Source organism: Ambystoma mexicanum, chromosome 8, assembly GCF_040938575.1.
Source record: "Ambystoma mexicanum isolate Mex_15411 chromosome 8, UKY_AmexF1_1, whole genome shotgun sequence".
Classification (NCBI taxonomy): Eukaryota; Metazoa; Chordata; class Amphibia; order Caudata; family Ambystomatidae; genus Ambystoma; species Ambystoma mexicanum.
Window position 1 is genome coordinate 495,811,569 of NC_090929.1, and position 15,491 is coordinate 495,827,059.

Genomic DNA, 15,491 nt, shown 5'->3' on the forward strand with positions numbered 1-15,491 from the left:
AAGAAGATGAGGAATGAGACCAGGAAGATTAATTCTACTGACTTGCAATGGCTCTGTCCCTTTAATGAGACCAGGCAGAGTCAGGCACGTACTCCTAACTATGCACACCTGCCATTTGTTAACACTCCCTGTCAGGATAAAAGGTGGCGTGCACAGGCACACTTTAAGTGAGGCTGGGTACGAGAAGGAGCAGCTCTTTCCTGGGCTGATGCGAACCAGGCTAAGGAAGTTGGGAGGCCAAGGGGCTGATCGTCAGTTTTGAAGAACGGGAGAGAGCCAGTCGAGAATTCCACACTTTCGGGAAGCCATCAGCGTTCCAAGACAAAGCGAATGAACGGAAGGGGGAATCCTTTGAGGTTCTTCAAAGCAGCCCACTAGCATCCTGGGTGAACGTCAGAGTTGGGGATGAGCAGAGGAGGCGTTTGTAGCAGCCTTGACTGTTACATGAAAGGTGTTAATGGAAGAAGCCCAATTAACACGACCAGTGAGTTATCGAAGGCAACAAAAGCCTGGTTTGTGTTAAAAGCAAAAGTAATTGTAACCGAAAGTTAAATGTTGCGCGTGTGGCGATAAAACACATTATGAAAAGGACAATTGTTGAATTGTGAAGAAAGTATACAAAGTAAGAGAGCGGTGCTGCGATGCGGAATCGCACATTCGAAAGTCTCTATGAAATGTTCTGAGTGGCAGTGTATTAAAACGAGAACCGAAGGCAAGAAAGTAACCGCAATCCCGAAAGAAAGTTAAATAAGTGTAAAACAAAGTATGTGAACTCTGAATATGCCAAGAGGGTAAAGTATATGAACTTTGAAAGAGGCCAAGAGGGCAATGTAAAGAGAATAAGAAACTACAAGTACCAAGAGGCATTGGTGTTGCGAGATGAAGATTGTTGATGGTTGAATTGTTTAACTATAGGTCAAAGTGCTCATGCAGAGGTCTACTTAAAATCCTTGCATTTTTGAAAGTCTTCGATAGTAAAAAGAAAAGTCAAAACGTGCGGAAGGGAACCCTCACAAAGAGAAAGACCGGCTCGAGCCCAGCGAGGGAAGCCTGTGCTGAACTGTCATAAAGTGAAAAGATGAATGTGAAAAGACAGGCAGGCTTGAGACCGGCGGAGCAAAGCCTGTGTTGAATAGTGGAAAAGTAACAGTCAAGAGCAGAACTGTGTATTCATGACAAGGCGGACAAAGCCTAAGGAACTGAGTGAACTACTAAAAGCTTGAAGCCCAAGGCGAGCTGTTGAATTGTACCAGTAAGCCAAAGTGTGCAAGACTGATAGAACTAAGCCATTCTGGCATTTCTTTTAAGACACCATTTTTTCCTTTTGTATTGCCTTAACACATTTGTCATTTGAGAAGGATGGCAAGGCTAGGTTTTTATTTTTTTAGTATAGGCCTTTTTATTTTGACTAGACTGACTTTGACTTGTTTGTCATTTGTTTAATGGTTGAGACTACTCCCATTCTAGAATTCGGGCCAGTTAGGAATTCTACCAACTCAACCAAAATACCAAAATAAAGGTTTTTGAAACTTACATCTATTGTGTCTGTGTTACTATTGATACAATGGGCCTCATTACGATTTTGGCGGTAGCCATGCCGCTATTGGTGGCATGGCTGCCGCCAAATCGGGTCCGGGTCTAGGTTCCCAGAATAGGGAATTACCAGGCCATTCCGAGTTCGAAGGGCCCAGTAATTCCTCCCTCCAGGAACCCGGGCCCGGACCTTCCCCATTCCCATTTCAGCCCCCATAGGGCTGAATGGTAATGGGGGAGGGAGCTAACAACGGATCGATTACGACTGGCCCGTTGTTAGCTCCCTCTTCCCCTCACAGGACCCGCTCTGCATGTCTGGTGAAACAGAGGGGACCTCGTAATGTGGCGGAATGGTATTAACGGGTCTGCATCCTTTTGCGGCACCGGTTAACCCATTCCGCCACTCTTGTAATGAGGCCCAATGCCTTCCTTACAGTTCCTTTAGGAGAGGGGACAAAGGCAGGAAGACTTTGTGTGGTGCTGAGAAGAGTTCCAAAAGACTTCAGAAGGAGTTTACAGGTCAGTCAAATACTTTATTTAAAAAGCTGCTCTAAAAATCAGATAAAAGTTCAAAAAGCAAGTGATTGGGATAAAATAAAAGTTCTTCACAAACTTTTATAGATTTAAACTGTCTCCTCTATAGCCTTTGGGTCAAACTGCCCCCAGCCAATGACTCATCCTCCCAAGCTCCACGCCTGGTGGTCATCTTCAGATTTGGTAGTGCTTGTAAGGTGGAAGTATGAACCAAGAAGAGCCAGAAAGGGGAGGGAGGGACAGTGCGCATGTCAATCCATGCAAGACCGATGCAGGAGAACTAGAGTAACTTGTTTTCTCTAACATGGGGTCTTGCATGGATTCACATGATTTGAATACAATTATACAGCACTACATATACACAACCACGGGAAGTGGCTAAGCTCACAGAAGCAATACACTTACCCCTGGAACAGACTCACCTCAAACTAACAGGTTGCGTAGTACCGCTTGGCCGACCCGGGGCTCCTCTCCCTGGAACCCTGTACACACAGTAGAATTTTGTGAAGATGTGGGTAGACAATGGACGTAATTTAGGGGTTGCTAGGGGTCGCTCCTGCGACCACTGAGGTCTCCCTTGCTACCCCTGTGGTCTCTCCCTTGCTACCCCTAAAAAAATAAACAAAATAAAATAAAATAAAAAAATATAACACTTTTATTTTATTTTTTTAATTAAATTGAAGCTCCTGATCTATGGCCAGCAGAATGTGGCTCTTCGTTTCTGGAGTGGCTGATTGTCTGATAGCTATAGCCGTTAAAATAGCTCAGCGGGTTGAGCACTTGCTGCTGCAATGTGTGTGTGATCTGCTGGTTCGACTCCCGGCAACGTCAACTCAGCCTTTCATCCTGCTGAGGTTGATAAATGAGTACCAACACAGGTTGGGTAATATTGTATGTATATTTGTTCTATATGAAGTGCTAATGCGTAAGTGCTATATGATAACACATCCTTTTCGTGTTGCCTTGGATGTCTGCTTGCATTAACAGTAATTTGGTAATATGGGCCTATATGCGCTGAAATTTATGATAGATAGGGTGATCCATTGTTTTATAAATGTATATCACTTTACAGTGATATCGTAACCATATTTTTCGTAGCGTACTTAGAAACAATGCTATGTGATGCCACTTCCTGTTTAGTCAAGGGATGAACGGTCATGTTCCATCGCTTCCTGTGATGTCACTTTGGGCTGGGGTCAAATGACATCACTTGCTCGGATGTCACCAGGGGTCAAGCGTTGCGTGATGTCACTTTTGCTACCCCTGGCTATTTGGTGAAATGACGTCCCTGGGGTAGACCTCCACGTAGCAGCCCTAAAGATGTTGAGCAGGGGAACACCAGAGAGAAACGCTGTTGTTGCTGCAATGGCTCTGGTGGAGTGGGCTCTCGGCCGGCCTGGAAGCGGTTTATTGGCCAGACGATGGCAATGCATGATACAGCCGGATAGCCACATGGAGATGGAAGCCTTAGACAGGGCCTTCCCATGTCCCATAGGTCCAAAATTGACAAACAGCGGAAACGTCTTCCGAAAGTATTTAATGCGTGCCACATAGAACTTTAGGACGCAAGCAACGTCCAGAGAATGCAAAGACGTTCAGAGGGTGAAGGGTTTGTGAAGAAAACTGGTATAACCAAAGGATCGTTGGGATGAAAGTCTGACGAAACCTTCTGCATGAAGGAAGGAGGAGTTTGCGTGGAAGGACAAATACGTAGGCTTACAGGAGAGGGCCTGTATCTCCCCAACCCGCCTGGCCGAGGTGATTGTCACCAGGAAGGCTGTCTTCCATGACAGAAACTTCAAAGGGGCACGATGCATTGGCCCAGATACAGGCTCCATGAGCTTCAACAGGACCATGTTCTGTTCCCAAGCCAAAGGTTTTACCTGCGGGAACATCCTGAAGAGACCCTTGAGGAACTCTTTAACAAGCCTGTGCAACCACAGGGAGAGCTTGCCCGGAGCCTGCGTGAATCGGGATATGGTGGCTTTAGGAAGATTTCCATATCCTTTTAAAGGCACATTTTTCTATTGCAGCACCCAGCTCCTTATGGGCATTGGTGTTGCTGGGGACCCTTTGGGTCCTCCTTTGAAATTATTTTCTAAGTCAGAGTAACTACAGTTCTTAAGGATCGAGATACTTAGTATCTCTCCTAAAACTTTATAGTCTGAGAGATAGGCACACACACCACCTTCTGTGGAGTGCCAAGCGGATACTTAGTATCCCCCCTTCTCTCTGCTCCTGTGACTTTTATGTCACATAAGCAATTTCCTAATTTTGGCTGGAGGCAGGGGACGTGTTCAACCAACTAATTTTCTACCGCAGGCTGTGGCCATAGCCCCAGTTATACTCAATAGGGTCACCCAAGTACTAATTTGGTGGCTCTTATCTTTGTTCGCCATTACTAGCATGGTTGTTCTTTGTCAGCTTTTCTACCATCGTGGGAGGGGAGGCCTGTGTTTGTGTTTTGCCTTTGACGGGAACCCTTGAGGGTCCCCGCCTAGGCTCTAGTGTGTCTGGGCAGGCAGGAAGTGGGGGAGGAGTTTCTCACTCCCCTGCCTTTTGTCTGCCTGAGTGCCTGAATGGAACCAGCTCCCACTGGGGTCTGGCTGCCCTGATTGACAGCCACCTGCCCCTTTCTGTAAATTGCTGAGAGAGATTGCAGAGGAGTGTGTGCTAGAACTATATAAAAGGTGATGCTCCTGACGTGAAAGGCAAGATGACCACTGGAAACTGAAGTAACCGAGGAAGACGACGACCACAGACGCCTGCAGACCCTTTGCAACACTGTGAAGCGAACACTGCTCTCCTGACCCCGTTTTCTGTGTGACAGAGGAACTCTGAAGAGGACGACTCCTTCCCTTTGGCTGGTAGGAACAACCAATCCCTAGACAAACTTTGATTTGAGCCATCTCCTGAGGTATACCAGGAGACATGTTGCCCATCGAATGCATTGTCATGGAAAGGCCAAATTCGTCCAAGTCTTTGCTGAGACCCCAAAAACACTCCAGAGACACATTCCAACTCGTTCAGACCCCCTCAGCAGAGTGTGGGACTGTAGAAACTGATGAAGATTGATCGTGCGAATACCGTGCTTTGTTGGTGCTGCAGAAAAGGTGCCAAAACTGCAGAGTGACCAGAGAAGTTGATGAAAGCCATGCCAGAGGTCCTCCCCCCGAGACTGCTGCTGAGAGATCCCATCCGTTGTCCTGCCTTTCGTCATCAGACTGTGAAATCCAGCGGTTGGGTCCAGCGCTATGTAAGCAAGGCATGGTATCAAACAGTGAAGACAGACACAAGTGATCACAGTTCAAGGGTGTTTATTGAACTTCCATTGGGTTTGAAAAACACCAATCTAATACTAGATCTAAAGATGGGAGCAAGCTACGACCATCAAATAATAATAACGCAGTCCTAGTAGAGTATGGTCAAAATAAAAGGGCCTATACTAATACACCTATTGCCAATCCTTACTTCTAAACACAAATGGTGTGGCAAACAATGTTATACAAACGAAAAGTGTTCAAGAAATTATATGTCAGGACAGTTGAGCCGTTAGCTTCCCTTCTCCACGTTTCCAGCAGGGGACAAGGCGGCACACTTAAGCTTAGCGCATACTCTGGCTTTTCTAGCACGAAGATGCAATTCAAAATCTCAGTATCAGGACCTTCTGTGTCAAAGTCTTTTTGCCATTCAAAGTCTCTTATTTCAGAGGCGCTGATGCGACAAACATTCAATGTTCCTTTTGTCTCAGGATTCATATATGCACAACTTCTCTGGTGATTCACTGTTCACCCTGGGTATCCCTCTGCAAGGCTGATAAAAAAGAAACAAAACCTTCAAATGGTCTCCCTCTGCCGGGCTCAGACCAAATTTCTAATTTTGCAAAATGTCTTTACTATGTCAAAATCGAAGACTGTGTGCAGGATTTTGCTTGACCTCTCGCAGGACCACTTCGATCCACAATTCTTTGTTCTCTTCTTAACATAACTTTTTATTTGCATTTTTAACCACAAAAAATCAAACATAGCTTTGCCCCTTTGCCCCCCCCCCTTCGGTCTGACGGGTGTCTGTGTTCGAGAAGAGCCACTGTGATGCAATCTGTCTCTCATTGTCAGGGGTCCGTATTTAGCCGCAACCTTCAGCTCCCTTACTGTAGCCCATTCAGGAGCTAGTGCGCTATGCCCAGGAGGCGCATGTTCCTTGGACACCATGCTCCCCTCGCTCCCTCCTGTAAGAAGTCCATTAACCTCTACCAGTCTGTGCGAAACATTTTGTGTTCCCCCTGGAGGGAGTAGTTGAGCCACTCTAGCGCTGCAAGGTTCCAGATTTTCCTCACCCATTCATGTTCCTGTGGTGGGCTCTTGGACTTCAATTTTTGGTCTTTGTTCTCTTCTTAATATAACCCTTTAACTTTCACTTCTGGCACTTCTGAGCTAGACACAAAAGTATCGTATCAAAGTCTCTTCAAAGTTCAAACACTCATCAGCAGTTCAACTTTTACTTGCATCTAATCTCACATGCGTTTCAACAATGTTCATTCCAGCGATAGCCATACAATGTTGCAGCTTGCATCCTTGACTTCAACACTGACCGCTCTTGTATCTGTCCCCCAACTCACTGGCTGTGGTGATTACACTGACGCTGCTTTGTTCTTGGAGCCAAGGACGGTACCACAGCAGCTGCTGCTTCTCCCTGCCTTGATTAGCAACACGGGAGGGCCCCAGGTATCTCCGACGCACAATACCTGGTCTTACGCTTTCTAATCTCGAGGGCATGTGAAAATAACAGTCTCTTGTCGGAAAGGTCAAGGAAATTTCCCTCCTTGTGATCCCCTCCTGTTTTGCCATCTTTCTTCTCTCATTCAGCTGCCGTCTCGAAACTGCTGTTTTCTTGTGTGCTTTGCCTCGCTCAAAGTGTGCTTTCATACTGCCCCTTTTTTTAAATCTGTGTGGGGAAGCTTAATGGAAGTCAGGTGTGAGTGATGGTCAGTAATTGCCTGACCACACCGGACCATTGTATTGGGACACGTCAGGTATACTGCTCGGGTGTTAGTCTGTTTTCTCCCAGACCAGGCTGTCCATGTGAAAGTGTTTGTGTAGGACAAGGGGGTGGTAGAGTTCCTACATATCCTATTTGATTTGATAGGATGGGGTAAAGGTGTAACAGGGAAGTGGATACTGCGTCTCGCCATCCGGCTTCCCACTCACACTCCCCAAAGACTCTCCCGCACTGATCCACCCCCAGGAACTGGATACAAAAGCGATGGCCGTGTACTGGCCACCTGGATGACAGTTCTCCGGGGACTAGTGGGTGAGACCTTCTGGTTTCTCACAGCTGCCACATCGTGGAGAATCCAGCCGCAATCTTTTCTTCTAACATGAGGTACTGTGGGGAGAAATATATTGCTTACCTTGATCTGTGAAGTCGCTCCAGAGCATTGCAGTGCACATCGAGGTATCCAGGTTACCCCCCTCTTACCTCAGACTCAAGCTGCTGTTGCGTCCCTTTAGCGAGTCCTTAACACAGTCTCCAATGTTGGTGTAATCATGCTACATCCTAAAGACTAGAGGACCTGAAGTATCAACAGGAACCTTTTGTATTCAAATGCTTGTGAAGACTTTAAGCCCTCTCCAATTAGTCTGTAGCTAGAGTTGCATTTTGGAACTTAAAAGAACTGCTGTGCAAAGAAACTGCTTCTAGAACTTTAAGCCTTGCTAGCATTACACTAACCAACTATTTTCCTTCCAAAAAGTCACTATCTTATATGTGTATGCAGAGTAAGGTTTAAGTTACTTACCTGTAACTATTGTTCTCCAGCATGGGTCTGGCATGGATTCATATGCTCATGAACATTCCCCGTCGCCAGGCTGGGAATCCTCAGTGAAAGAAAAAACAGTTTCACTTTCACTTTAAAACTGTATTTCTCGTCTAAACCAATCACTGTCCTCTGGGGCCTACTGCCCCCTCCAATGACAGTCCTCCACCTAAGCCCCACCTCTGGCAGCCATCTTCAGATTTGGTAAGCAATTAAAGTGGCAGTATGACCAAGAAGACCCGCAGAGAGGCCAGAGGGAGGGTTTGCATGTGAATCCATGCCAGACCCACACTGGAGAGCAATAGTTACAGGTAAGTAACAAACCATCTCCAGCATGGGGTCTGGCATGGATTCACATGATTGTGAATAACCAATACACTGCAGTACAACATAACACAACCATGGGAGGTGGCAAGGCTCAACAGAAGCAATTAATTCTTACCTCTGGAACAGCCTCACCTCAAGCGAATAAGTTGCGCAGCACTGCTTGGCCAACTCTGGACTCCTCCCTGAAATCCCTGTCGACACAGTAGAACTTCATGAAGGTGTACATAGACCTCCACGTAGCAGCCCATTAAGTAAAGTAGTCGTTGCAGTGATCTGGTGTAGTGGGCTCTCGGAAGGCCCGGTAGCGGGCTCTTCTCCAACCAATGAAAGTGCATGATGCAGCCGGATAGCCACCTTGAGACAAGGCCTTTCCATGGTTCACAGGACCAATGTTCACAAATAACTGAGAAGTTTTCCAAAAACTCTTTGCGCGTGTCACGTGGAACTTCAGGGCACGAGCAACGTCTAGTGAGTGCAAGGCCCTTTCCGCCGCCGACAAAGGTTTCAGGGTGAAAACAGGCAACACCAAAGGCTGTTTGAGGTGGAATTCCGACTGAACCTTCAGCATGAAAGAGGGGTGCCTACGCAGTACCACCCTTGATTCGTGGAAAGTTGGGTATAGTGGCATGCAGGATAGGGCTTGGATCCCACCCACACGTCTGGCAGAAATGATGGCCATAAGGAAAGCCGTTTTCCACAAGAGAAACTTGAGTGGGGCTTGATGCATAGCCTTGTCAGAACCACGTTGAGCTTGCACGCCAGGGCAGGAGCCTTCACCGTCCTTTGAGAAACTCCTTGACAAGTTTGTGGGACCACAGAGAGGATTTCCCTGGGGATCTGGTGTAGCGTGAGATGACCGCCAGGTGTACCTTGATGGAAGCATGAGCCAGTCCAGCTTTTGCCAAGTAGAGCAAGTACGGAAGGACCTGTGGAGCTGTGACCCTCATAGGGGTAATCTTCTGCGACCGGCACCACGTAGGAAAATGCTTGCACTTATGACAGTAGCACTTCAAAGTCGACGTAACCCTGGCCTTGGCCAGGATGTCCCTGCAGTCCGCTGGCAACTCATAACCTTTAAACGAAGGCTACATGAGCCAAGCCTTCAGGTTCAGTGATCCTGGGTCATGATGCAGGATTGCGCTGCCTCCTTTAGTGAGCAGATCCGGAACCACCAGGCAACTTGACTGGGGGCGCGGCTGATTGGGCGAGAAGAGCCGGAAACCAAATCCGCCTCTGTCACGCCGGGGCGATGAGTAACATCCTGCATCGACACTGTCAGAGTGTGTTGATGATACGTAGCAGGAGCGGTAACGGGGAAACGCATACAGAAACAGCCCTTTCCAAGGGAAGGCAAACACGTCCCCTAGGCTGATGTAACCTGCTGGAGAACGTCTGGTATTTGGAGTTTTCCGCCGTGGCAAACAGATCGATCTGGGGTCTGCCCCATTGGATGAACAGGCGGTCTACCTGATCCTGACGAAGTTCCCACTCGTAGAGTCTACGATGGTGTTCTTCACTCCCGTCACATGGAGAAGGACGAGGAACATCCCCTGACCGATGAACCAGTGGCACAAGTTCTGCGCTGCCTTGGAGAGCGCTGGGGATAGAGTGTCCCCTTGCTTCCGGATGTAGAACATGGTGGTGGTGTTAACCGTGAAGATCCTCACCACCTTGTCTTTCAGAGATGGCAGAAACGACTTGAGGGCCCAAAACACTGCCTATAGCTCCAGGATGTTGATGTGCAGATCCTTCTCCTCCGGCAGGCACAGGCCTCTGATGTCCTGTGTCCACCTCCCAACCTTTCAGAGAGGCATCCGTGCTGACCGTCTCCTGGTAGGGGGGGAACTCCTCGATGAGAGGGCTCTTCTCCATGAAACTTCCAGACACCTGATACCCAACAGGCATCCAAGAATTCCTGTAGGGATCACATCTGCAATCTGCAGAGATGGACGAGGTAGATGCAGGACGACATCATGCCCAGCAACGACTTTGTCTCACACTGCAGCCATCTTCTCCGACAACAGGCACTGCACCTTCCCTTGAATGGCTGCTATCCTCTCCTCCGAGGGCAACACCAGGTAAGCTACTGTGTTGTGTTTGGCGCTGAGGAACAGCGCGTTCTGTGATGGCGTTAAGCAGGACTTCGGATAGTTGACGGAAAATACCAGATCGTCAGCAGCGAGACGGTCGCCGTCGTGTGTTCGTCTGCCAGCTCCTGCGAGCCAACACGTATCAGCCAATCATCCAGGTACGGGTATACATGTATGCCCTGTAGACCTAGATGTGCCGCCACCGAGTCAGCCATTTTGTGAACACTCTTGGGACCGATTTCAAGCGAATGGTAGGGCCTTGAACTGATAGTGCTGTCCTTGTACCACGAAACAGAGATTTCTGATGTTTCTTGTGAATGGGGATATTGAAATAGGCGTCTTCCAGGTCCAACAACGTCAAGACATACCCCTTTTCCAGCTGGCCGAGCATGTGCTGCAACGTGACCATCCTGAATTTGGGGATTTTAGGTTTTTGTTCAGACGTCGCAAGTCCAGGATGGGTGTTAAGATGGATTTCTGAACTGTGACCTGGTGGGGGAAGAGGTTCAGAAGGCCAGCCTAGTTTCTTGGAACAGGCTAACCTTCTGGACAAGCCAGACCAATCAAGGTAGCATTGGCGGCAGTCAAGACTCAGGAGGGATGAGTGTGATCGAAAGTCCACAATGAGCACACACAGTAAATGACACCACAAATTACTCTCAGTCAGGTGTGTATATCAAAAATACATATACATTTATTAAAGGCCTTTTAAGTCAAACACAAGATGAAACCACAGCAATATTAACAATACTAACACAACACTATACTAGGGAACATATATACAGTAACTATCAGCCTAAAGGAATATTCAACAAGTAAGATACACAACCTGTAACAGAAGAGGGTCAGACAGTGCAAATATACTTTAGGCAATTCTTCAAGAGTCTCAACCTTAACTAATAGGCAGTCCAATCCCTACGAAGTGTGGAGCCTTGTGCTCCAAAGCACTTTCAGCGCTGCAGCACTCGATCATGCGTTACGTCCCAAAACAATGGGTCTCTTCAAGGGGCTGTAGTGACAGAACTGAAAAACAATGGTGCACTGTGTTACTGAGGTGCATCTGAGAAACTACAGCAAAATTGCTAAGCTATGGGAAAAACACACAAACCAAACTAACATGAGAAAAGACCCAAAATGAGACATAAAAAAACCCCACAAATCGGTTCAATTGCAATCAAAATACACTTTATTCATGCCTTGCATCGCATGACACTAAACGCAGCAAATTTCTACATAAGCTAGAAAAATCAGCACTCCTTAAGCATAAGTGCAAGCTACTGCAACTTCCCCAGCCCTTTCAGCCTGTCTCCTTGCAACAAGCTCTCAAGCTCTCAGACCAGCTGAGCTATGCTACTGTATCTCTAGCATAAAAGCAATACCCCTACTAGTTCTCAGCATTTCCCTGTCCACACACAAGCTTCTAATAATGAGACAGCGCCTCTTCCCACTAGCTCTCAGTAACAGCAGTTCTCCCAGCCACACACACCCATGACTCCCTTTTGTGCCGTGTCTCCCAAATGCTGTCTGCAATGCCCAACAAATCGGCTATCGTTTACACATTTGAGTGACGCAAATGGCAAATGGCAATCTGGTAATTTCTATGGCTACGTGTTGCAATACATGCATTTCCACTAGCAAATCATTTCTCTCTCCTAGAGACACTATTGGCCTCATTACGAGTAGCGCTGTAAAACCGTGGTCATCACCGGCATGGCGGAACGAGCGGGTCCGTGCTCGTATGACGCCGCTAATAGCGGGTGATTACGAGTGCGCAAGCACGCGCGAACCCCCATACCGGTAATGACCATACCGGCATGCCGCAAAAGGCCCTCCAACTGCCCAGATAGCGGCATCACGGGACCCGCCGATACCGCAACTACCTAGGAGGAATCCCTAAATACCGACCCGGTAATACCAACATGCTAATACCAGGCTCGTAAAACCGGACCCAGAAATAACGTCATTGCGTCGGAACGGGAAATTGGCTGGCAGCCATCTTTAAAAACACAATCCATTGCAATCCTCCCAAACCACCAGTCGATTCCAGTTGTGCTCTCTGGCAATACTCTGAGGATGTCCAAGGCTACCCGGAAGACCACCCCACCGGCAGCGGAAACAGCGTTTCTCCGACGCAGAACTGAATATTTTGGCGGACACTCTCGCTGCACATGCAGACATCATTAAAGCAAATGATATGAACCGTGAGGCCCAGCTGAAGAAAAAGGAAATCTGGCAGGAGGAGCCCGCAAGATGTCGGCTGTGGGGACCACCCCATGTACTGTCCGAGACTGCCATAAGAGGTGGGACGACCTCCGCTTGAGTGTCAGAAACATCATATCAAGCAACAGGAGGGCAGCCGTGGCGACAGGCGGGGGTCCCCACTCACCTGCAAAGATGATGCCCTGGGAGGAGACTGCTAGCAGCTTCATCGATCCAGAGTCAATTGAGGGATTTGCGGAGATGGAGATGGGTGCGGCATCATCCCCAGAAGGAGGTGAGTGACCCTGCACATCCCTGTAGGGGAAACCATGACGTAACACAAGTGATGTGGAAGAGAGACTAGGCAAGGCAATGCATGTCCCTACACCCACATCAACATATCCAAGTCCAGATTGCGGCCCAAACCCTGCCACACAGAAATGCATGCTGAGTGCCAATCCCATAAACAGCCCACGGCCAACACACCTGGACCGTGCCCATGTAACACATCACACAAACCCCAAATCAACGGCATGCCACCTGCCATGCAGTGAATGCCAAATTGCCGCCTCAGAACACCAAGTCTGACACACCTGTAAGACATGCATGCATGAATGAATGAATATTGAACAGCACAATTGTATGCCTCTGCCATGTGACACCATCACGGATGACCTGCACCTCTTCTACCCCCCCAGGCACAGATGAGGAAGATGCCAGTCAGGAGAACACTGCAGGGGCATCCACGTCACACCAAAAGAAAAGGGCCACCGCCACCACCACCCCCATGGCAGACAAGCAGGCCACACCCACAGGCAGTGTGCCTATCTGAGTGGAAACATAGCCACCAACACCTGCTGTCAGTGTGCCGGACACACATCAGACCCAGCAGCCCACACCCACACCAGTTGGAAGGGGGTCCCTTCCTGCGCCGGCCATCACCGAGGATGTCTTGGATGGCAATGTAGACCTTGAGGGAGTCACAGTAGTGACTTGCCCACCCCAAGCCCCCTGCCCACCCCCACCCCATATGGAGCCCTCAACCACCTACAGCAGTGATGATCTCTGCCTCCAGGACTCTGACCTGAGCGATTCGGACCTGTGCCCCTTCGAGGAGGACAGCACCCAGGACGCAGGCCCGTGAGTGCACCACCCACCAGTGCACCACCCACCACTCCAGCTCCCACCAACACGCTGGAGTCACATCTGTCGATGGTGGAGGCCTGACAGGAGGCCATGTTGGATCTCCTGCGGCAGTATATTGCCGATGGTGAGGACACAAGGAGGGGAATTGCAACTGCCATTGCGGGGACCACAGCGGCCATCGCAGCAAACACAGCCGCTGTGAATGCGTCAGCTGTGCTCATGAGGTACTCTCTGGGGGCAGTAACCCAAGTACTCACTTCCATCCTGCTCCACATGCAGCGGCCACACCTTGGAGCAGGCGTGGAACCTGCCTCGAACTCATCCACAGCCACCACACCTGCATCCTCAGTCCCCCCAAGCCCTGTGCGCCAGACCCGGAGGAGTGCACGGCACTCCGAGATGCCACTCCCGGACAGCAAAAAGTCCCAGAAGTAGTGTGGCCAGACAATGGGAGTGGGACATATGGTTGTGGGTGAAGGGGAGCATTTCATGGAGTATATTTGGGGTCTTTTGGGGTTTGTTGGGTGGGTTTGGGAGTTCACTGGGGGTTTTTGGGGTTTGTTGGGTGGGTTTGGGAGTTCACTGGGGATTGGGGTGGAGTGGTCACATTTTTCCCTGTTTGAACAAATACACCCGTTGTGTGTGAAAAAATTCAATGGGTGGACATTGTTCATTTTGTGTATATCCATTTGATGTGTGACGGTGTTCATTGGCCAACTCCCAACAATCCCAGTGTGCATGTCCACATGGACCCAGTGTGTCACTGACATGTGTCTATCATAGTCCCTGTGGTTCAGAAGTATTTGTGAATCAGTGCTTGGCGTACTGCATGGCCATCCCATGCATCACGTACTAGCAGGGGGGCTACTTCACCTCTGTCTCCATCTTCATCATCCTCACCCGGTGCATGCATGTCAATGTCAGGTGGCAGTGGTACATTTCTCCGGACGCACATATTGTGCAGCATGACACAGTCCATGGTGATCTTTGCCACCTTCTCAGGACTATATAGGAGTGCCCCACCAGACCTGCTTAGGCAGCGGAAACGTGCCTTCAACCGGCCAAAGGTCTGCTCAGACACAACACGGGTACGGGTGTGCACACGATTGTACTCCTCTTCATGGCTGTTCTGTGGGTTCCGCACAGGGGTAAGTAGCCACGGCCTCAAGGGATATCCTCCATCACCTGCAAGCAAATACAAATAGGTGTGTGTCACTCTGAGCTGCCACCTTCAGGAAGCACAGTCATGGCCGCAGCGATTTGGTGTGGACATGCACATGTCCCTGTACGTATGCAAGATTGTTACCTAGATGCATACTATACTGCTATGAGGTGTGGTAGTCTGGATGGCGTTCAATAGATGATGCAGGTTGTAATAATGCATGCTGAGGCAGATGTACTGTGGTTGAACGACAACGTTTAGCCTCTCGTTTATGCTGTTTATTCTACACTGTGCATGGTCACACTAGCCACATTGGCACAGTTGCAATCCTGTTCAGTCATGCATTGCTTGACATACCCATGGTGGCCTGGTCGTGCCTCTTACTTGTCTTCAATATGCATAAATGGTAAAATGTGTGCCAGTGATGTGTCATGTTCTGTTTGGGAGGTTCAGGTCAGGAGTGTTTAGCTCTGCATGTATTCTCCAATCACCGACATATGCCACCCAGGTGGAGTATGCATCCCCCCTTTACCACCCACGTGGAGTATGCATCCCCCCTTTACCACCCAGGTGGAGTATGCATCCCTACACATCAGTACCCCAAAGGACTGCCATGGACCAGTTGGGCAACTCACCAACCAGCCAGGGACGTGGTCCAGCATGTCACTCCATGTGACGGGGTAGT

General features: G+C 48.8%; 1 protein-coding gene across 2 annotated transcripts in view; it reads right to left on the minus strand.

The window, feature by feature from the left end:
- Positions 1–15,491, minus strand: part of LOC138472141 (solute carrier family 35 member E2A-like) — a 729,883-nt gene that overhangs the window by 12,831 nt on the left and 701,561 nt on the right. Inside the window, exon 9 of one of the 2 annotated variants that reach the window (XM_069610154.1) lies at positions 11,008–11,322. The exons of the other annotated variant lie outside the window; for it this stretch is intronic. Within the exon in view, the coding sequence (XP_069466255.1) occupies positions 11,301–11,322 (22 nt within the window). The 3' untranslated portion in view covers positions 11,008–11,300. Of the gene's footprint in view, positions 1–11,007; positions 11,323–15,491 lie in introns of those variants that run through there. 2 annotated transcript variants of the gene reach the window in all.